Raw genomic sequence first — 23,766 nt, forward strand, 5'->3', positions numbered from 1 at the left:
TTCTTCTGGCAAAAAATACAAAATTCCAAATTTGAGCAGATAGGATAGCTTGAAACATCTACAGCAGGGTTCTCTGATATGCTAAATCTGATAGTGTGATTTTTATTAAGATTTTATTACTTTTATTTTCGGTTTTCCTTTTTTCGGAAAAGAAGGCAAATATTCTCAGATCACGTAACTTTTGATGGGTAGGATTAAACTTGATCAAACTTGTATATTTAAAATCAGCATAAAAAGCCAATTCTTTTGATATATCTATTAGGATCAAAATCCTGTTTTTTAGAGTTTAGGTTGCTATTGAGCCCGGTCGCTCCTTACTCGCAGTTTGTTACCACGAACTGTTTGATTTATGTTAAGAACAACAAACGTATACGGAGTAAAACGTCTAAACGTCTGTTGGAGAACAACAAACGTCTAAGGAGTAAATGTCTAAATGTCTGTTGGAGAACAAAAAACGTCAAAGGAGTACAAAACTAAAATTTGTATCTATTAATCAAACAAGAGGAACTGCCACAGATACCTTGCCACATTTTAACACGTACTTTTTATATTTTATTTTTCTTTCAGTCAAGTCTAAAAGACTAAAACTAAACTTTTTCTTTGATTTTCTCTATCTCTCTTCATCATGTTTACCACTATCCACATCCTTAAGAGGAACTCTTACCTATATACAAGTCCACCCAGGCAATTCTCTTGCAACGCACTTCCAAATACGCAAACATAGTATTGAGTGCAGTCCGTTTCATGAGGGTAGTATCCAAACTCTTCTGGACAATCAAAATCAGCCTGTGTCTTACCAGCTCCGAATGGATGTCGGTTCAGAAATTTCTGGCTGGATACAAAAACTACAGAAATAGAATAGTTTATAAATAAAATCAAAGAACGTTCAATCACGATGATTGGAATTCAAATGTTCGAAAGCGTTTGGAGTACTTCCTTTTAACCACTTCTACTACTTGACCTCCTTCGTAGCCCCCCCCCCGTGATATCATATGGAAAGTTTGAGATAGCCATTTTGTTCAGAATTGTTGAAAGGTCCCACAAATTTAGCTCCAAAGATGACCAGACCACCCTCCCCAGCCCCTGAAAAAGAGCCATAAACCATGCACGCTGGCACTTGTTCACGGATAGGAGATTTTTTTAGCGGGATGGAGGGGGAGATTTGATGATCTTAGGTCTCTGATTGGTCACCTAAGATCTTATTTCCACCTAAGGTCACCTTCAGAAGTACATATTTTGTTGAGATTGGAGGGGGTCTTTTGAGACCCGAGAGTGGGCCAAAAAGCTTCTCTTTCCTGAGCAGTTTGAGGCTTGCAGCTGTGAGATTTTGGGCCGAAAGAACTCTAATGCACAAAAGATTGCTTGGGGTTATAACACCCAACAAAAGGGGCTCAAAAAAGGACCAACAGTTTTACATCTGATTGGCTCGAAACAAGTATCTTTAAGTCCTTTGGGTAAGAGACCCGTATGCAGAAATACAAAATTTAAAAAGTTTTTAGTTACCTTGAAAAAGGGGTATAAAAAAGGCCTAATAAACTTTTTCTGAACGGAAGCTTATAATTGTTAGTCCCTGGACTAAGGGGGCGTAAACCTAAAAAATAATTTCAGTCTACAGGCATGAACCCCCCCCCCCCCAAATAGGACGGAATCTTATGTCCTTAAGTCCTTGGACAATGAAGAACCCAAATGCTCAAGAAAAAACTGAAAAGGAAATTTGGTTTTCCCAAATAAGGGATCAGAAAGGGCACCAAAACATTGTTTCGACTGGCTTGAAACTTTCAAGAATCGTTGCCAGGGCTAATGGTATCAAATATTTATAGAAGGGGTAAGGATGCTAGGAGATTTAGAACTGAACCGAATTTTTTTTTTCGATCATTGTAGAACTTTTAGCAGTAAATATCCGGGCCAAAAGGACCTAATTCCTCAAAAATAGCACAGTTCCCCTAAAAATTGACCAAAAAGAGTCAAAACATTTTTTTCTTCGAACGACTTTGAACTTACATTCGTAAGGTTAAGGAAAGCCACATGCACAAGACAATTTGGGTCGGGGTAAGGACACAAAATCGGCACTAGAAACAATTTTTATCTTGGCAAAAAAAAAATTGGAAAAAAAAATCAAAGGAAAAATTTGCTTCGCCTGAAAATGATCCAAAAAAGGGCCAATAAACCATTTTTTCTGAACGGCTTGAACCTTAAAACTTCAGTTCTCTGGCAAAGCAAACCCTAACATACAAGAAAATTTTTAGTTTCGGTGCACGCGCCTCTCCTTGAAAATCTTGCCCGAACGAAAGGACAATTTTTTTTTCCAATTCGTACGAAGCTTTTCCGAATCATTGCCTCGGCTAAGAGATCACAGCTTTTTTAAGGGGATAGGATGTTAGGAGGCCTGGTAACGGTCCAAAAACTCGTTGTCCTGATCAGTTCGAAACTAAAAGTCTTTGATCCTCAGGCCAAGGAGCCAATGCATAGTAAAAATTGATCTGGGGGTATGATCCACCTAAATATCAGGCCCAAAAGGGGCCAAAAGTCTTGGGCCATGTGGACCCTTCTGTATTAAAAAATTTTAATTTGAGGGCACAGTACTCTGTCTGAAAATGAGGATCGAAAAAGGTCAAAAATCTTTTTTTTTCGATTGGCTTGGCAAAGGGGACTGGACCTTTCCTAAGAGGAGGCAGAGTGTTAGGGCGACCGAGAAAAGACCATCAAACTTGCTGTCCCCGATCACTTTGACATTAGCAGTCGTAAATCTGTGAGCCAAGGGAAGCCTTATGTGAAAAAACAATAAAATCAATTGGCTGAAAAAGACTTTCAATTTAAAAAATCACTTAATTGACACTCCAGCCCTTAAAGGGGTATGGCAAGATCTATACCGTCCTTAAGCGTATAATTTATTATCGATTTAGGTGTGACTTAATTGCTTATTATAATTTATGTTTCTTTTAGGTTTCATATCTTTGTTCATATTATTCTCTGCTAGTTTTGGGTATATAGTTTTTCCTAGTTTGGGTATATAGTTTATAGTTTTGGGTATAGCTAGTCTGGCTAGTTTTCGTATATACTTCTTGTCGTTTTAAATTCTAAAGTTGCCTTTGAATGTCAAAAAAAAAATTTCATTCTTCTTCAGAGGAAGGAGGGAGAACTTAAAGTGAGAGGGAAATTTTCGTAGATGACGAATTTCCTACAGAATGAATTTTTCGGTGGAGAATTGTCTATGGAGGAACTTTTTGGCGGGATCGTTCAAAAATTTTATTTTTTTAAATAAAATTATTTTTCAAAAAAGATTATTTTTACTACGCTGTGAAAATCTCAACAGGAGGGGGGGGTCACAAAAACGTGCGATGGGTAAGCAGCTTGACAGTTGCTTGCGTTCACATTCCTTATAATTCTGCATAAAATGGTGACAGTAATGTGAACTAATTTTTAATAATACTTAGTATTCAAGATGTTTTTATTTTAGTGATTACAATGCGGAATCTTTAAAACTGATGGATTAATTACCGTATGTTAATTTCAATAAAAAAAATTGTTATTTTGTTTTTATTCATCAAGACTAATTACTTAAATTAAGTTTTCATTTTCACTCGTTTCAGTCAGAGAAAGTTATCTGTATTTTTTCCCTTTTTTTATCCAGGTTCTGTAAGCATGTTTACTTTTGTGGATGGTTTAGTCTTCCGTTTTGGTTCATTTTCTGGTTGAATAAGAAACCATTGGTGAATGTATTTGTGATTAGTTTTTATTTCCCAGAAAGACAGTAACTTATATCAAGGTTAAAGATTAATTCATTGCGGACGTTGTTTTTCTGTTCAAGTTGCATTAAATCATAAATTGGGCCGGAAACGAAGATCATACCGAACAAACACTCCCTCAGGTTTAGGCTACTTTTGAAACTTAAACCTCTGACTACCACTCTCAGAGTAATATCGCATAGCTGATTCCATCTATCAAATAGCTAACATTACGAACAACTATACAACAATGATATAAAAGTTTTACCACTCATAGAAGTGGTAACACCAAAAGTGACGCCAATTCAAGAAAGTGTAGGAGGTGGAGAGGAATTTTTCAAAGAAGACATGGAAAGGACGGTTTAAAAATACAGCGGGGTGCAATCATTTCCCCACTGGCGCCTCTGAACACCAAACCTAATAAGTGACTCTTCAAATGAAAATGTTTGTACAAGGTGGAAGTGGTGTGTGATTTTAAACATTACTAATGAAGTATTTATGAAACACCAGTCATTGATATACTTCTTTTTTAGATAAGTCAGACAAAGCAACTCCCAAGGACAAAATCCAGGATTTTTGTTGGAGGGGGGGCTGTATTTTTGGGGGCAGTGGGGGGTGGGTGGGTGGTTTAGTAACAGAAATTTTTTTAAAACTAATTGAAAATGGGTTTTTATGCATTTTTAATATGTTTTAGGAATCGCGCAAGCATTTTTTTTTGGGGGGGGGGGGTCAAAACCCCCCAGCCCCTTACCTGAATACGGCCTTGCAACTCCCTCTGCTAGCAACAGTGGTTGACGACGGCTCGATTTCAACGATATTTAAACAGCACACTTAAATGATCAGATATATTTTGACTGATTTCTCTTCTCTCCCCCATCCCCTTCCCCGTGCTCCGTTGGTCTTTTAACCAAAAACATCCATTAGCCCACATGGCATTTCTTATAACGCGAGTTTTGAACGGGGAAACTCCCAATGAATTGAAAACAATCTTTATGGTTGTTACTAGCAAACATATAAAAACCGAAAGATGTATCCCTATTATAACAAAGGAAGGCTGGTTTCCAATCTTATGCGTGACTTTCTATTTAAAAAGAATTAATTATTTAAAAATTAAGAGCCATCCAGCTTGAGTTCATTTATGTAACATTTAAAAATCATTCAAAATACAATTTATGTAGGTTGATTCATAGGATTTGCTCTAAAACGAACTGAAAAAAACTCAATGGATACAATGGATGGTTGCCAAACATGGGAGGAGGCTCATTCAACCAGAAATTGAAAGTTCTAGTGCCCTTATTAGGGCTAAAGATTCATTCCCGATTAACCGTGCTCTTCAGTCCCCTTTTCTACTGATGTGTAGCTAAATTCCTTCAGCTAGCACTAGTGCTGGGCACATGTAAGCTAATGCTTAATGCTACTTACAAAAAATAGGAGATTTGCATTTCAAATTCAAGCATATGTTGCTCACATTCCAAGGACTGATTTTTTTTTTAACCGAAGGGCTACCAGTGCCTCAAAAGGACTATTATATTCCTAAAGCGTTTTAGGTGTTTATTCATATTTGTTGCCTCAAAACAAAATAAAAAGTAGTCTGAACACTCTAAACCTATAAGTAGTGGTGGGATAAAACGACCCGTGAATACCTCATTAGCAAAAGCGGTTACTATTTCTCAAACAGGGACGATAACTACATATATGTCAATATTCAACCAAGCTTATAGTTTCTATATTCAGGTCATACTACTTAATAGAAGCGAGTGTAATGAATTTTGAAAACTGGTTCATAATTCACATGATATTTTTGTATGTAAACAGCTTGATAGTAGGGAATTACTATTAGTTTTGAAACAAAACTTCAAAATGAACAAGCGATCACAAGATGACGGTTCTTATGTAAGTAGTTTCGAATTATATATGTCTTACCTGTTCATTTATCCTTTAAGTAATATAAAAATCCAATTTTTTATACATCAAAATTTACATTTAAAATATTCGATAACCCACGTGTTTCCCACAAAGCTACACTTCAAACTGACGTTTAGACTTGTATCTAATTTGGCTATCTAAAGCACATACCTTCAAGGGGGTGCCTATATATTATGTTAAAGATATTTTCCATATGAGTGTCTATACAAACTCTGTGGAAAGCAGTTTAGTTCCAAGAGCGAAAGTCATGGCGATTCTTTCTTTAATTTGAAAACTACAAAGTTACAGTAGAAAAAACGCCATGTTAGCTATATCAGACAAAGTCTATGGACGTGAGGGTGGTGTGAGGGTACTATCCCCATGGGCACCATCGTATTTCAGATCGAGTTGATTGTGCACAATTAAGGCAAAATAAAGATCTGGAAAAACTCTTTTAAATCCAATAATACTAGGTGGGAGATGGGAAGACATTTTTTAAAGCATTAGGCTTAGTATGTACGTACGCAAGGGAGAGTTATTGTTGTATGATTTTCAATGTATTTTCATTGTATTTAAAAAAAATTCTCCCTACGCCTGCAGCCAGCCCGGGAGGTGATTCGGCCTTCAGCCAGTCTCTGCCAGGTATTTTAATACTCACCTCAAATACCTAATACCTCAAAAAATGAGGTATTTTAACTTACGACTGGGTGATCGGATCTTAATGAATTTTGATATTTAGAAGGACTTCGTGACTCAGAGCCGTTATTTTAAATCCCGACCGGCATTAAGCGTTTGATTTTTCTTTTAAAACAATCTATTGATTCTTAAAATTTTGCTAGAGCTCATACCATATGAGTTATTGTCTCTTGGCTCTTTCGACCCCCTCACAAGTGTCATATGAGCTCTTAGCTTTTGTTTTTTATATGAATTGTATCTAATCTACTAAATCTACATGGTCAAAGTTTGTTCGCTTTTCTTAAAATTTAGGACATGAGGAACAAAAACCAAGGGCCAACATTCTTTATTTATAAAGAAAAATATATTTTGATAAAATCTAAACGCGATGGTATACAGACTAGAGGCTGTATTTATTATCTGTGCATTTTTTTTTTTTTTTTGTTAAATTTTTTCTGTCAACAAACAGCATGCATTGAATGCCGCGATTCTGGGTCAAATAAAATAAATCAATTGAAATTGAAAGTTCGAATCTTTTAACCAGCCTTTCCCATTCGTTAAAATAAGCTTTTCTGGCTTTCAATTTTTCAGTTTCATTAGTTAAAAGAAAAACCATTTGTATCGCCTGATTCGGGATATACAAATTCAAAGTTAATAGCTATTTGAAAAAAATGGGTTAGAAAACATCTTAAAAAGCACTTTAAAAAGGTACCAAATATATCTTAAAAACGTATTTTAACCATCATTTTTATGTAAGTTACTTTTTCTAAATGCTAAACCTCAATCTGATAACCGTACATATTTAAGATATTCAGCAGTCAGAAGAAAAATATTTTCACTGTTTACAAGGACGGAAAAGTAAAAAACATAAATTTTTCAACTCTGAAGCCCTTTGTGACTAGCCCTGCCCAGGCAAAAAGCATTAAAATTTAGCAATTTTTTATTTTGGGCTGTTTTCATTTTGCTTTAGGCTTTTCTCATATTGGGCTGTTTTAATTTTTATTGTGACTTTTCTCATATGGACTTTTCTTGATTATTTTCAAACTGAATGGAGTGGGAAAACCCTCGGACGGTATAACTTTTCAAAAAGGTTCTTTGGACGCAGTAAAACGTTGTAACTACTGTGGAATTACTCAAAAACTGGCTCCTCCACGGATACACGTTGGAATTCATTGCGAGAGATAGGGAGTTTTTGTAACACCAGAACCCGGCGAATTATGTGAATTATGGGAAAATATGGAAAATCGTAAAAGCAACATTATCGAGTGTGGAGGGAGTATCGCTTCTTAGCGCATTTGCTTTTCTAACTGTTGTTTATTTCTAAAAGCAAAATTTGGTTTATTGTAGCTTGGGACTCATTCTTAGCTTTATAGTAGTCAGGCTGAACTTTAGCATTTACTTTAGATGGTACAAGGACCTTGAGTATGGGTACCAACACTTATCTGCCTTTTTTTATTGGATTTTCCAAATAGAATTAAAAGCTATTTTTATCAGCTGTTCAATAGTTGTCAAATTATCAACTATATTCAAATTGAAAGCTATTATGTCATACGCACGAAACAAGTTAATCGATGCATGGATCTAACCCATACTTGATCTCATCAGTTTTGATCATATGGTGACCAACTAACCCAGTAATTGCAACAATTGAATGATTGCTATGAAGTTCGCCTTCAAAGATTAATCTGGGAATGTAGAGGCTGATTTAGTGCTTAAATTAATTTCACAGCTTAAACTTTTTCACAGCAGAATGATTAACTTTTAAAAGCTAATAAATAGAATAATGCTTCGAGTCTTACGTTGCACTTTTTCAACTATTATTAGTGAGACAAAGGAAAAGGATATCACACGCCTAAAACACTTTTTACCCTTAAAATGTCAAATGGATTTGCTGGTGGATCCAGGGGGGCCAGAGATTTTTTCTGGTTCCCTCATTTCTGTTGTTCATTCTTCTTTTAAATAAATTTGTCAATTTTGTCAATTATTGGCGCCCTTGTCATATCGTCCCCCCCACCAAGATTTTGCTTATTGGTGCTCTTGTCGTATTGGACCCTCCAAGAATTTGCTCTAGACCCGCCCCTGAATGGATTAAGCCGACGCAAAATTTTTTCGGACAAACATTTCAACATGATTAATCATCAAGGGTGGGGGGGGGTTTAATTTAACAAAATAATGGAAAAATACAGAAAACTTTGAACTCTCATTTTATAAATAAGAGTGTGAAAAGTTTCTAATGAGGATCTTAGGCGCGCTATTTTCAATGATGATAGTTTTAAAATATGACCCATAATTTTAATGTTTCCTCTTTTTTTAGCCAGGAAAATTTAATCCAATTTATTTATTTTAAAAAATATACGGAGCATTCGGCTAAGGTACAATTTTTGAAATTACCAAGAAAATCTCTACAATAAATCTCGAGCCGATTTTGGTCATTCGCGCTATCTCCAGGGAAAACGTCACAATTTAGGGTTGTGAGAGAAGCGCATGATGGCCGCCAAAATTCTGCCCCATGCTGCAAATTCAGCAGAATTGTCTATATCCGTTAAATTTAATTCTGAATTATTGTAACTCCAACTTCAGTTCACCAAAATTCTATTACTTAATCTTGATATTTTAATATTTAAACTTATTGTTTCCACCCTGGTTACATGGACAGATTTAAAAACATTTTAGTTTTAGTTTTCGCATTTTAATGTAAGCTTATATAGTTCATATATATATATATATATATATATATATATATATATATATATATATATATATATATATATATATATATATATATATATATATATATATATATATATATATGTATATATATTCTGGTGTTGTGCTGAAGACGGCCCTTGGACAATATTTCGACCGAAATATTTGCACAATTCTCTACGATTTTTCACTGGCTATTATTAACCTCGTTTCTCTTTTATTTAGCTTCTAATTTTTTCGTTTTATCATGATTAGCTAGTGTGGTCTCAAAAATTAAACTGATTGTCGCCTGATGGCCAAATTGTGACATGAAAGAGGACGAGGTCTGTTCAAAGGACTCTAGCGAGCAGATTTTGGCATATCAAATTGTATCACGGTCCCATATGTAATAGCATAGTGATATACATTGATATATCATAAGCATTATATTCTAACAACCACGCCTCGTATTGTATCCGTAGCGGATAAAATGAAAAAGAAGACTCATTGCTGGTTTTGATATGCCCACATTATTGAGCCTATCTCGAGCCTATTTTTGTCATTCGCGCTTTCTCCGGAGAAAACGTTACAATTCAGTCTTGGGGCAGAAGCGCATCAAGGCCACCAAGATTTTGCCCCATGCTGCAAATTCAGCTGAACAGTCTACATCTGTTAAATTTAGTTATGAATTATTCCAATTTCAGTTCACCAAAACTCTATTACTTAAACTAGATATTAATATTTAAACTTATTGTTTCGGCTCAGGTTACATAGAAATATGCCCTCATTAGAACTTGTCTCTCTGTCTTTTCATGTGTATATTAAGTATTTGTTATGTAAAAGATATGCCATTTTGACAAGTTACATTTTTCTCTGGGCCTGAAATGTCAGCCGTAAAACGTCATGTTCTTTAGAACCTTTATGAAATTTCTAGTGACTATTTTACCAATTTAAAAAGCACAAATTAGGAGACGAAAACTTGAGAAGTTACGAAAAAAGGGAGGTAAAAAGAAAGTGTTAAGAATAAGATATGAGGAAACTAACATGTGATCTTTCGACAGTGGATAGTACTTAAATAATTTGAACAGCAGTTAATTTGATCACTTGGCTCTAGCGGATGCTCAAAAAACCTCCTTGTCTACGTTTGTAGACATTCGGTTCCAATCTGAAAAGCGACATAGTTAAAACCGATTTCTTTAGAATGAGCTGGATTTTCATGTTAGTTAAATTTTATTGTGATTCAGGGTTTAATTTCTTTTAAAAGCTGTCCCGTTGGCCCATTTCCTGTTGTGACAGACCACTTTTTGTTGGGCTTGTCACTCTAAAGAGGAGGCTCAAGCATCCCCGTATATGCATGTACTTATCTGGGAAATTTAGGTGGAAGCTATATCAGAAAAGATGATTCGTGACAAATTTTTCACAATCTGGTGAAATTTGAAATTTGTTACATTGGTGAACAACAATACCCATCAAATTATGTCGAATCTGGCTAACAAAAGTACAATCCTGTTGGACCTCAGTAACATTGTGCTTGTCAGCTGCTGGGAACTAATTCTTGACTTCCAATCCTACCAGTGAGGCGCTCATTGGCAGATGATTTAAGAGAACATGAATTGTAAGCAGGCAACATATGACCAATGCATATATTTTTTCAGATGCTTCTTCTGTCAAGCTCCTGGCCCGGCCGGGTGAAAGAAAGATAACTACGACGGGAGCTATAATGAAAAGTCGTTTGGGAACCCCAGGACTATCCCATGACTTTTAAGCAAAGCTGAAATGGAAAAGGGGGAAAAGGAACTTCTATTAAGTCTACGCAATCAAAAAAAGTTAGCAGTTACGAGATGGCTTCATAAAAACGTAGTTCTTCTGTCTCCAAACTGTAAAGGCATAGAGGACGAAACGGAAGACAAATGGTTTGGAAAAGCGTTAGGGTCTCATGTGCAAGTCAAATAGCCATGAACAATCCCAGAATACAGCATCTACATGCTTGGAATCATGATAGATTCCCTGGCGGATTTGGAAGTCACGAATGAGCCACAAAGACCTGGCAATCTCAAAATTCTTGAAATCCAGCAGGATCAGACTTGTTGGGGCCATACATAGATGGCTGGTAAAGTTTAATTTATTCAGTTGGCCTGTTTCAGTTGGTTTGTAGACTATTTCTTTTTATTGGGTGTACTGCGTTTTATTTTTTCATATTTTTTCCTCTTTTCTTTATTTATTTATTCTATATATATATATATATATATATATATATATATATATATATATATATATATATATATATATATATATATATATATATATATATATATACATATATATATATATATATATATATATATATACATATATATATATTTATATATATATATATACATATATATATATATATATATATATATATATATATATATATATATATATATATATATATATATATATATATATATATGACAGAGGTTACTTCGAGGACCACATTGCCTCTCCTTGACGATAAAGAAAAGTTCAAATAGTGATAAATCCTTTTATTAGACAGTGATGCCTCAGTGACTCAGTGATGACAGACAGTTAAAAATACTGGATATTTCGGTCACATGTGCAGCGACTGTCATCAGCGGAAATACGGCTAGCGTCACTAGCAGTACTTCTGCTGATGACGGTCACTGCACATGTGACCAAAATGTCAAGTATTTTTTTATTTTTTTTAATTATCACAGTCTAATAAAAGGATTTATCCCTACTTGAACATTCATTTATATTTATTTTGCGTTTCTTATCTGTTTTTTTAAACAGGTTATAAACCTCATTCATTCATTAATATATGAAGAACAGATATTTTATTTGGGAGGAGCAATCGCTCCCAACAGCCCACTCTTAAAGACATTATCATCAGCCATATGAACACAATCAGAGTACACATTCAACAATGAATTTGTTTCGTGTCAGCAAATTTTCACTGCATATACATCAGTCTAGCTAATTTACACTATGCTTGTCATCTTAGTTATGACAAACTCAAAGAAAATTAAGGAGTTACTTGAACCATACGGCAAATTTATCGTAGTTTAATATAATTAGCAGTAGCAGGCTGAGCACCACCCCTTAAAAACTGTCTAGTCTTCCTTGGCCTAAACCACCATAAATTAAAAGGACCGTGAACTCGAGAACAGAGTGCTATTTGAGTTCAAGACTAATAGGGATGTACTCAGGAATTTGATGGAGGGGGACCAGTTCCTTTTTCAGTGGGGGTGGGGTGGTCTGTAGAGCGTAAAGCACATAATATCTTAGGAATCTTAAAAGTGTATTTTAGTTTTTGACAATATAAGCTGTTGCAGAAGTCAACATATTCACATAAGTGAAAGCAGCAGTGTGTAGTTCATATATATATATATATATATATATATATATATATATATATATATATATATATATATATATATATATGATCTTTCAATGTACATATAATCTTTATAGGTTCAAGGTTCATTATCATCTTTTTTTTTCTTTTTTGGGGGTTAAACTATTTATATTTGAGAGGAAAGTCTTGTTGTAACTTGTAGAGCTTGGATAATAGACCCGAATAAACGATAGTAACTAAAAGCCGACACCTACTTTCCCAGGAATCTTAGAAAAACATTTATCTTCTCCTGTTTTGCGCCGGAGATAGAGATATTTAGCTTTAATCAAACTTATATTATTAAAAACTGTTAATTCTATTTTTTCGACGAAACGGAGCAGAATTTTCATTTTGGAGTCACGATTGGACAATTCCTAGAAGTTATCCAGCCTACCTGGTAGGAAGACACCAAAAATTAGCTCAAAGGAAATTTGATTTGATCAATTTTGCAGCTTTGTGAGTTCCCTGTGGTGCAAAACAACTCTGATTGAAAACATTGCCGACACAATTTCACTCTTTTCAATCCAATTTCATGTACAAACCAAAAATTTTCAATGGCTTTTTATCATAGCTAGTCCCCCGAAAAAACTCGTAATTGCACCCTTTGTCTTTGAGACGGTCAGCCAACGTTGAGGCTCACAAAATGATTTTTATGGTATCAAATCCTATTAAAGGCTTAGTTTGCTGTTGGCAAGTATCGTAATTGTGCTTTTATTATGTTTTACTAATATCTACTCAGTGGTTCTGATGGGATGGAGACTAGACAATGGTCCAAAACACTCATTAAGAAAAGAGGGTGTTAAGGGGGATAAAATAAATTCTCTGAGAACTAGAATTATAATCAGGGGTTAAGAGGGGTGCATTTTTTCTGATCCTAAATAATTCACATGATTAGAACAGCTAAAACACAACATTCTGCTAATACAAAAAAAATGGTTGTCAATTCAAAAGGACTAAATAAAGTCATCTTGAGAACAGCTGGGCTGATAAACGTAATCCCTCTTCTATTTTCACGAGTTTATTTTTAACCACCATAAATGCACGTAAATTAGAAGTAAACAAATAGTGGCTTTTATCTTTCAAAACAATTTTTTTACAATTAAGGCGTCTATGGTGCTAGCCAGGTGGTTTTAAAAAGCGAGAGTTAAAACCGCAATTAAAAACCGTATAAATCTTACCTGCACAATAGTAGACAAAAATACCACTTGTCACCTTCATTGTAATTGCCGAAAAGTCTCACTGAATCACTTGTAGAAAGAGTCTTCTTTTTGGCCAGAATCTATAACACTGTCATATCAGGCCTGAAAATTAAATTTGATAAATAAAGAAAAAATGTATTAAAACAATATAAAACAGAATAATAATCCTATAAAATTTATTTCAGTAGCTTCAATTGTAGAAAACACTAATGTTGCACGATATTTCAAAAAGATACCTACTGCCAACTTCCAAAAGGTCCCACTAAATCACTTGGACAAAGAACCTTCCTTTTGGACATAATCTGCACTTTCATTAGACAATTAATCTAGTTTCTAGACGAGGTGCTATTCGCTTTGTAATTTTGCATTCATTTGTTTGTAATTTGTTTAGTTAGTGATTTTCATGTTTTGTACACATTTTTTGGGTATACGGCCCCTGGCCTTTTGAAATACATAGATCTATCTATCAGGACTGAGAATTTAAGTTTATAAATAAAAAAGAAAAAAGAATGTTTTAAAACATACGAAACATAATTTTACCCCTCCTAACTGTCGTTTCAGGACTGCTGTAAGGTTTATGTTACATATTATGTTAGGTATTAGGTATTAGGCTTATGTTAGGTATTATGTTAGCTATTAGGTATTAGGTTTTCTGTAAGGTATTAGGTAAATACCTTATAAGTCCGTTTCAGGACTGCTGTAAGGTTAAGAAAAGCTTTAAGGTTAAGGTATGGTTAAGGCTAGAAAAAGGTTAAAGTGAGGTTAAGGGTGTAAAAAAAAAAACACTTTTCTCAATAGAAAATGCTAAATAACACTATTAAAAAAAGACCTCAGATGCGTACGAGGGGATGTTGACCTTTGGGTCCTATCCTCCCAAATTATATCGATCTTTAGTTTTTCAAATATTTTCCCCTAGTTCATTTTTTTACAATCTCTGCATGCTACCGCCAATCAAATTCGTTTACATCCTTCCGCCATGATGCTTAAAACTATTATCCAATAAATACAAATATACTACACAAATACAACTATCCTATTTACAATGAGGACTCTTCAAACCTTGAGGCGGACAGAGAATTATTTTTGGGGGGATACCGATAAAATTTGGCTTCCCCATCGGTATTTTTTGCCCCTCTGACGGTAATTAGTGAAATTTTGGACCTTCTGAGGGGAACACTTTCCCCTAAAACCGAACCCCTTGATCCCCCTCTGTTCAAACCCCCGCTCTTTATACTAAAGTTAAACTTTTTAACTCAAAGCCTCAGGAATGTATACTGAACAATAGCACTTCACATTTTTGTACGGCAATCGTTAATCAAAACCCTTACAATTACGAGCTGGCTTTTTTTTTTTTTTTTTTGCATTCCAAATGCTTTCGGGAACTAAGGAAAATTACAAGGGTTTTTCTAAGATTTCAGGGAAAGTAGATATCAGCTTTTAGGTTTTGCCGTTTATTCGGATCGCTTATCCAAGCTCTAAAAGGTAAGGGAAGATCGCCCAATCAATTCTTAATAGTTTGGCCGCACAAACCAAAAAAGTTTACAATGGACGCGATAGACTGACTCTTTATGGTATTAAATCCCCTTAATCCCAATGAAATGCAACAAAACAAGATGGGAAGCTCCCCCAACATATCCCCCTCTTGTCAACCCCTCCCCCAAACCAAAAAAATCCCCCTGAAAACGTCTGTATACTTCCCAATAACCATTACTATATGTAAGCACTGGTCAAAGTTTGTGACTTGTGGCCCCTGCCACGGGGACTGCGGGGGAGTAAGTCGTCCCCAAAAACATAGTTATAAGGTTTTTTGACTACGCTGAATAAAATGACTATCTCAGAATTTTGATCCGGTGACTTTGGGAAAATAATTAGCGTGGGAGGGGGCCTACGTGCCCTCCAATTTTTTGGTCACTTAAAAAGGGCATTAGAACTTTTCATTTCCGTTAGAATGATTCCTCTCACAAGATTCTCGGACCACTGGGTCGATAGGATCACCCCTGAGAAAAAAAACAAAAAAACAAAATATAGGAACAAATAAACACGCATCCGTGATCTGCCTTCTGGCAAAAAAAACAAAATTCCACATCTTTGTAGATAGGAGCTTGAAGCTTCAACAAAAGGGTTCTCCGATACGCTGAATCTGATGGTGTGATTTTCGTTAAGATTCTATGACTTTTAGGGATTGTTTCCCCCTATTTTCTAAAATAAAGCAAATTTTCTCAGGCTCGTAACTTTTGATGGGTAAGATTAAACTTGATGAAATCAACTTGATTTCACTTGAAACTTGATTTAAAATCAACATTGAAATGCGATTCTTTTGATGTAGCTATTGGTATCAAAATTCCATTTTTTAGAGTTTCGGTTACTATTGAGCCGGGTCGCTCCTAACTACAGTTCGTGGTAACGAACTGTTTGATTTGCAAATTAAACCGCGCTTCAATAAAAAAGTGTTTATCAAAGAAGTCAAAAAACAAATACAGTTATGACAGAAAAAAATTCTCAGGCTAACCTTAGCGGAAAAAACCAGTTTGTTGACCTTGGAAAAGCGACCGGATATCTCTAGCAAAAGAAGTTGAAAGAATCAATCTCAAAACCAAACAGAGGCTGGGTTGCCACGCCCTGTTTCGCATCTCAAAATTTTAACTTACCGGGTTCTATAACCGTACATGAAGTCCGTATAGGTTCAACAACCATCTCAAAGCGTTAGTCTAATTACCTTTGAGGCAGGGAGGATATAAAACAGCGGTAATATTTCTAAAATAAGAATACCCTATGTGGCTAACAAATCATTTATCTAACCAAATTCTTGAGGTCGTTTACAGGGCTTTTCCGTTTGTTCCTAATCGAGTCAAAGTGAAAGGAAGTGTCTTGAATACTGGTTGTCGTATCTAAGGCCACCCTTCTCTCTTAGAATTTGGGAATATTATCAAGGAGGGCATAAGAAGGTTATGATCCCTCCCTAGTTTTTAGAGCAGCTCTTTGAAAAAGGTTTTGGTAAATATTTACTTTCGTTCCAAGTGCTCTAAAGTTCGTATTACTGCATATAGCAAGATTCTGATGATCACATATTGTTTCTTTGTCATTATTAGAGAAGCGCATCTATTTTTTAGGTTTCTAAAATCCCCCTCCAACGAGACTAAAAATGCGTAAAGTGGGCTTGCTTACAGATAACATTACCTATAGAGCGAAGCGTATTAGTCCATGAGCCCTGCGGGCAGTGGGGCGAGGTCTTTATTCTATATTTATTCAACAAAGAGTGATCAAAAAAACCTCAAACGAGGTTTATTAAATAAATATAGACTACAGAGGCTTGGGGTGAGCAGAACATCATAGAGAGATGTGTAATAGTTCATTCGAACGGAAATTAAATTTGCTAGTGACCTTTTTAAGTGACCAAAAAATTGGAGGGCAACCAGCCCCCCTACCTAAGCACCCTCTCCCCCCAAAGTCATCCAATCACAATTTTGAGATAGCCATTTTGTTCAGCATAGTTCAAAGGTCAAATATCTTTGGTTTTGGTGATGATGTGACCCTCTATAGTCCCTGGGGAAAGGGCTACACATTGTATCGGTATCAGATGCATTGATACCACGCGTATCGATATTGGCGTACTGGTATTGCAGGTATCTAGACAGATTTTTAGTAGCTAATATAAAAGATGTTTCATATCTACGTCCATCGTAGGAATTCAACCATCGTCAATTTCCAAATGGCACTAAAACGGCACTTTTGGTGTCATGTCTCAAGTGGAAAAGCTAGGGCTAGTGGGCTACCAGAAGTTTTATGATTAACGTTTAATGGCTCATAATATGATGTTTATCAATTCTACCGTACGTAAGGTTTTTCCTCCTAGGTTTTTTTTCAATCGTGGTTTTCTCCCCTCTAGACATTCATTTTCAGATAATTTCACTGTTTTTGTAATTGTGATGCACTCATTTTTTAAAGCATGTCCCAGAAAGGTATTTGATCAAGCATTTTGATTCAAAAGGGAACAGAGGTTATCCAGTTCATTGGTTTGCAACGAAATTCTGAGATTACTAAATCCATACTCCAACGAATGGCGTAGTTTTGTCAAAATCATATGGGGGTGGTCAAAGTTGGAGTCAAATAAAAAAGGTAAAGATGCACTAAAGAAAACTGATCTGTTTCAGTTTATGATTGAATAGTGGAGGCTTATCTTAGTTTTAACAACAGTTTTGGAGAAACTAAATTTCAGATGGGAAGGGCTAAAGGTGAAAACTGCGGTCTGTAGAAAAACTGAGGTCTGGGAGGGGAAGTTGTCCCCTCTGTCTCATAGCAAATTACACCCCTGACTAAGCGGTAAATTGCCACTTAGTGGTTGGAGAAGTGTAGGCATGTGGTTCTGCAACCACTCAAAGATGTATATTAAAAGAAGGATTACTTATTGTTATACTTACTTATTCAAATTCTTTACTTGACAATTCGACCGTAATATCCTCTCCATACTTAAGGTTGTGCATCCAAAGAGGAAGAAAGACAAATGAAATCAGTTCTGTAGAAGAATTCAGATAATTCTTCCTAAAAATTTTGCAATGAAAACAAACTTAGTTTATAATAATATTTATCATACCTACACAAAAAATGATCTGTTTTGAAATTTCCATTCATTTCTGAGTAGAGTGGCCTTTTATTAGGGAGAGGTCACTTTTGACTTTAGTAAGGTCAATGCCGTTAGAAGTCAACAGACTGCAGCTAAATTAGCAAATGAAAAAATCTATTCAATCTATAATTCATAAATTTGTTTCATACTTCTTTAGGGGGTGGTGGACCTGGGATTTGGTGAACTTCTTTTGTTTTGTTCGAGTAAATATAATTTTCACTCTTAACAGATTCACATTTATACACTGATTGTAGCAGAGGAAAGGAACCCATGGCTTCATTATAAACATTTGATTTTGTTTTATCTTAAGTTATTACCATCAGTGCTGGAAGTTTTGTTTATAATGTTTTTATTTTTATTTTTTTTTTCCTGTGTTTAGTCGTCGTGTTTTTCCTTGTTATGTTTAAAAAAAAATTCTTCTTTTTTGTCGTTTGTAATTTTTTTCCGTTGAGAAAGGCTCCCGGACGTGGGGCCGAAATATTAGAAATATTTTTATTTTTTGTTAAAATATAGTTCTGTTTATTTTTGGTTCACTACTTTGTCGAAATTAAAACCCGTTTTCTCTTTGCTTAGTTTTTCGTAACCGTAATATGAACTCAGGAAATTTACGGAGAATTTCAATTTGTGATACAAATTTTAAGGAGATTCTGTAGTCTTAATACTAACAAGATTCCTTCACTTCGAACTTGTCTACAAGAAAATCATGAAACGTCCTTTTCAGATCCAAAACAACAGTCAATCGTTGAACTGAGCCCATTGTGCAGAAGTCATGCCAAATTAAACGAAAAAATAAATAAATAAAGCAATAATCTAAAATTGTTTTACTTTTATACTGTTAAAGGACGTCCTAGCCGAGTCGGTTGGTGCGCTGAGTTTGGGATCTTTTGTCTGAAAGGACGCAGGTTTGAATCCCAGTGTACCCAATTATTCAGTTTGGGACGGGAGTCAGTGGCGTGACTCTGTAAGCTTAGCCAGAGTAGACCCAGCTTTAAATGGGTACCTGGAGAAATCTGGGGAAGGTAAACAGGAAGGGTGTGCGAAAGCACAGGATGGTTGGTCCCCAGCCCCCCATTGCACTTCCTGGCTGAAGGGCCAAGAAACGGAGATCAGCACCGCCGGTAGGGACTGTAAAGTCGAATGCCGTATCCTTTACCTTACCTTTATACTGTTAAATATATTCTTAAAAGGTTTACTTTTACCGTACCAAAACTCCTATATTGTTTTGTGTTTTCAGTAGACCGCTAGTTTTCTGTTATCTTACAAGCATAGGGTCACCAGTTGATTTATTTGCATTACTTTTTGTTAGTACATGTTAGATAGGCTGTGAGGTAATCACTTTTGTTCGCTTTAAGTTTTAACTTCGCTCTTACTTCCCTCGGAAAAATTTTGTTCTTTTAAATTAGTACTATATAGAATCCATCCCTAATCTTCAGAGCAGCCCTTTGAATATGGTCTTTTTCATGGAAAATGTGAAGAGTTTAGATCATGACTATCCATTTAGTGTCAATGAAAGGTTGATCCTCCCTCAAATAAGGAATGATTTCTGTTCGTTTTAAGTTTTAGTAATGCTCCTTACTTTCAGTTGGATTTTTTTCATTTAATTTCTGACCGTTTTTGAAACCTTGCCAGGGAAACCAGGGACCAGGTCCTAACCAGGGACCAGAATTAGGGACCAGGAACCAGGGGAAGCTCAGGACCAGGTCCTAATCAACATATTAAATTTTGTTGAATTTCTTTTCTTTACAAATCATCAGTAAATCTTGTATTTCGATACTTATGTATTATATAATACACACTCAAGAAGCGAAGTTTGGTGAATGCTAATGAAAATAAAACAAAATATGATGAAAATACAATACTTTAGTAACAATATTATGAAAACTACAACAAAGAATTATGGAACGGCATTAGCGCATTATATTAAATACGCAACCTAAACTAACCCAACCTAATCAAAATACCAACTATATATTTAATTAAAATATAGCTATAATGCAGTTTCCCATCGAGCCGAAGCTTATTGTCTAGTAGACACAGTGAAAACCGAGTATTGTCTCATGTTCGCGATACAAGTTCTCGATTGTGTATTATATAATACATAAATACCTGTATTTCTATAATTGACCAACACTCCCAAAAGAATATGAGTACGTGCCTGTCAAGATTCTATTCATCTTCTACCTTTACGGTCATAACTTTATCAAGAATACAATTAGACCTGCGATACTGAAATTCATAATAATAAACTTGTCAGGGATGGCAAGCCTAGCTAGGATTGTTTGTTTTGACAATAAAAATTATCTGTTTAACGGACAGACTGAAGCGATCAATATTTGTAAAAATATTGTCATTGCTATACATTTCAGGCATCAATTCAAGTTTTATTGCCGACAGCGATACTTCTGATATTGTTGGGTTAAATTCTGTCCAACTCGACAAAAATAATATAAGCATTGTATATAACAGTAAATTCAATGTTCCGTTCTTACTTTCTCGTGTCAAACTTAATCAGTGACAAAACTGAATAAACTAAACTACAACTACTACGGTTTCCACTAACACCAGTGCTACTACTAAGACTCGTTGCACCACCATGCAGTGTTGTCAGATCGGACGGAGAGGATTATGCTTCTTTGAGCCCAGAATTATGCTTTTTTGGACAGATTTATTCTACGCTTCTATATTTTCCCAGGTTTCACTAAAAAGATGATCATTTAAGACAAGTCGATTTCTGTCTTATCTTAAAGGTTCTGAATAGAATATAATCTGATAATAATAGCCTAATAATTTATTTTTAGCCCGCTAAGGGATCAAAGGCGGGGTATAAACAAAGGAGGCAAAGAAAAAGGTAAAATAGCATAGAAAATAAGTAAAAAGGCTTTTATTTATGTCCATGGGAAGAATCTTGGTTCACAATTTGGTTTACGTTTTTCGTCTTTTTTCGTAAGTCGTTTTTCTTCTCGAAGCGGTTGGCGGCATTTGAAAAACATAGTGTCTTACATCATCATCAAAATTTTACTACAGATACATTAAAAAGAAGGAAAAATGCGGTTCGTATTCAATGATCTTCTTCATCTTCGCTTTCGGATCCGACTTCTTGACCAGGGGTTGGGGTGGCTACGTAAAGGTTCCTGGAAGTGTGGAGCTTGATCTGATTGTCTGTAGGGACATATTTGTAGCAAACTGTATCTTTTGTTCTTAGTCACGATTTTTTGACCAGCACGGCTTCAATACTATCTTTCTTCTACCTATTCCGCTTTTTTGTCTTGGCATCACTGATCTAAGAAAAAAAAATTTCTGAGTCTGTGTTCGAATGCGGTAGGGAGAGCACCCTCTCGGCGAGTTCTGCCAGACCTGGAAAAACTCTTTCGTCGGTAAAGTTTCTCATTTCGCGTATTTTTCTCCACATCAAGTCTGTAGTAATTTTGCTCATATATATCTTTTCAGAGTCACTAAAAGCATATGGCAGCTTGCGCCACTGGGAGTCAATATCTGTGAGTTTTGGCATGAGACTTGGAAATCGATTCACTACATGGTGGCACCATGCCACCTTTGGCTAATCCGGCTACATGTACTCCCCTTCATTCCAACCTATTATTTATTTAATTGTTTAATTGAAAACCTGGCACTTGTGTAATAGCCAGTACACACTCGAGAAGTGAAGTTAGGTTAATTCTAATGGAATATAACTTTCATATAATCTTTAGTTTATATAATAATATAATTTGACTATACAATTTTGCTCAATAGGGGGGAGGGTTGTGATAAATTAATTGGACAACTCCCCCAACCTAACTCTCATCCCCCTAATGTGCAAATATATAGCCCAAGTTATACAAGCCCAATGCATTCTGTCAAAGTCCAAATAGATGGCCAAAAAGAACTATCCTTAGTAATCTGTCTTCCTTCATCCGTAGAATGTGATTTAGTTATCTCGACCTTTATTTGATATATTCCTATAATGTGGGATAGAACCACATTTTCTTGGTGACCAGCGTTTACCCCCCCCCCCCCAGGGATAAACTCTAGGGAATATTTACTGGGGGTGGGTAAACACCTAGAACCGTTTTTCTTATAGCTTGTTATTGGCATACGGTAAGTCAAACGGGTACCTAAAACAATCCGTAGAAAATTCCTCTCGAAAACGTTTAATAAATCTTCCTCTATATTTCAAAGCCCCGACGGTTCAGATCTTTTAGTGTTAAAATCTTTGTTTGTCGTATCTTATAAGCAAAAAAGAAATTTCAGAAACACCACATTTTTTGTTTAATCGTTCTCTTAGAATATTAGTAGCATCTCGTTTTTTGAAATCACTGCTGAACGAATCTGAGTATGAGTCTCCATCGGTACCATATAATATTGTGCACAATGTGCACCGATATTTATTTTATCGTATGTTGGAACTCACGAAAACATTAGTTAACTATTTTGTGTGCTTTTAATAAATAAAAAAATCTGGGTTCAAGACACCCAAAATATCTTTTCTCAAGTGAGAAAGAAATTTTCTAGAATTAAATTTTTTCCAATTTTCTCAAGTAGCCTAAAAAATAATTATCCCTGAAACAGGCTAGCTTTATTTGATAATTTAAACAGGAAGTACCCAGAAATTCAATAATATTCAGAATTTCGGGGGGGGGGTCAAGACCTGCCTTCGTGCATCCTTCATCTTTGATTGGTATGTCTCCAGGTTCTAATGGAGTACATATTTTATTTTCCATCAAGAAGTAAAAAAAATCTTTATTTTTCGAAAACACCAGCTCCAAAAAAAAGATTTTCAACTGCTGGTCTAAATCACTAAGTAGCCTACAGCATTCCCTTGAAAGGAGATTTTTCACTTCTGAGATTATACTAGATAGCTTTTAAGGAAAGGGTAAGTTAATTCTTCGACACAATAATGAGCCAAGGTGAAACCTCCAGTTTTGTTAAGGTTCAAAAGTCTCATGCTATTTTTATTTAATTTACTCCAAAATACCTAGGTATTTCCATTTTTGGTTTAGCGACTGCCGTATCTCTTCAACACGTCCAGCCAGAATTCCTTTTATTCTTTCCAGTGATACAAAGATCCCAATTTTGGGGATCCTAATTCATGAAAATGCACGGGAGAGGGCAATTTTTTTTTTCAGTTTTTATGAAGACACCAAAAAAGGTCTCCTTCAAAAACTAGGGAAGAAATTATGTTTTTTTTGTTTCTTTTTCTTTTTCAGTAAAAATACCAGATATAATGCATTTTAAATCCTAGGAGGTTATAACCCCCCCCCCCCCCAATTGGTGCCTTTTACTCCCGAATTTCCCCAAAATAACATTGCAAATCCAAAATCACCCTGAAAATTAAAGTTGATGAACATTAACAATATCTATTTTGTGTTAATGTTCATGCATTTACAAACGTTAATTTTGGGAAATTTTTGGAGAGATTCTAATTTTCTTTTGGTGAAAAACGAGAAACAGCTAAAAAATTCGGGAATAAGACACGGATCTTTTCTTCGTCAGGGAATATCCACTCTGCAATATATAGTAGAAATCATATTTTGCAGATGTCCATTAGGATACATCACG

General features: G+C 35.3%; 1 protein-coding gene across 4 annotated transcripts in view; it reads right to left on the bottom strand.

The window, feature by feature from the left end:
• Window positions 1-23,766, bottom strand: part of LOC136036058 (uncharacterized) — a 159,797-nt gene that overhangs the window by 133,148 nt on the left and 2,883 nt on the right. For all 4 annotated transcript variants that reach the window (XM_065718016.1, XM_065718014.1, XM_065718012.1 and 1 more), the window contains exons 2-3: window positions 13,569-13,691; window positions 665-845 (exon numbers count right to left, since the gene is read on the bottom strand). In XM_065718016.1, the coding sequence (XP_065574088.1) occupies window positions 665-845; window positions 13,569-13,608 (221 nt within the window). In that variant the 5' untranslated portion in view covers window positions 13,609-13,691. The remainder of the gene's footprint in view (window positions 1-664; window positions 846-13,568; window positions 13,692-23,766) is intronic.

Source organism: Artemia franciscana, chromosome 15 (assembly GCF_032884065.1).
Source record: "Artemia franciscana chromosome 15, ASM3288406v1, whole genome shotgun sequence".
In the NCBI taxonomy this organism is placed as follows: Eukaryota; Metazoa; Arthropoda; class Branchiopoda; order Anostraca; family Artemiidae; genus Artemia; species Artemia franciscana.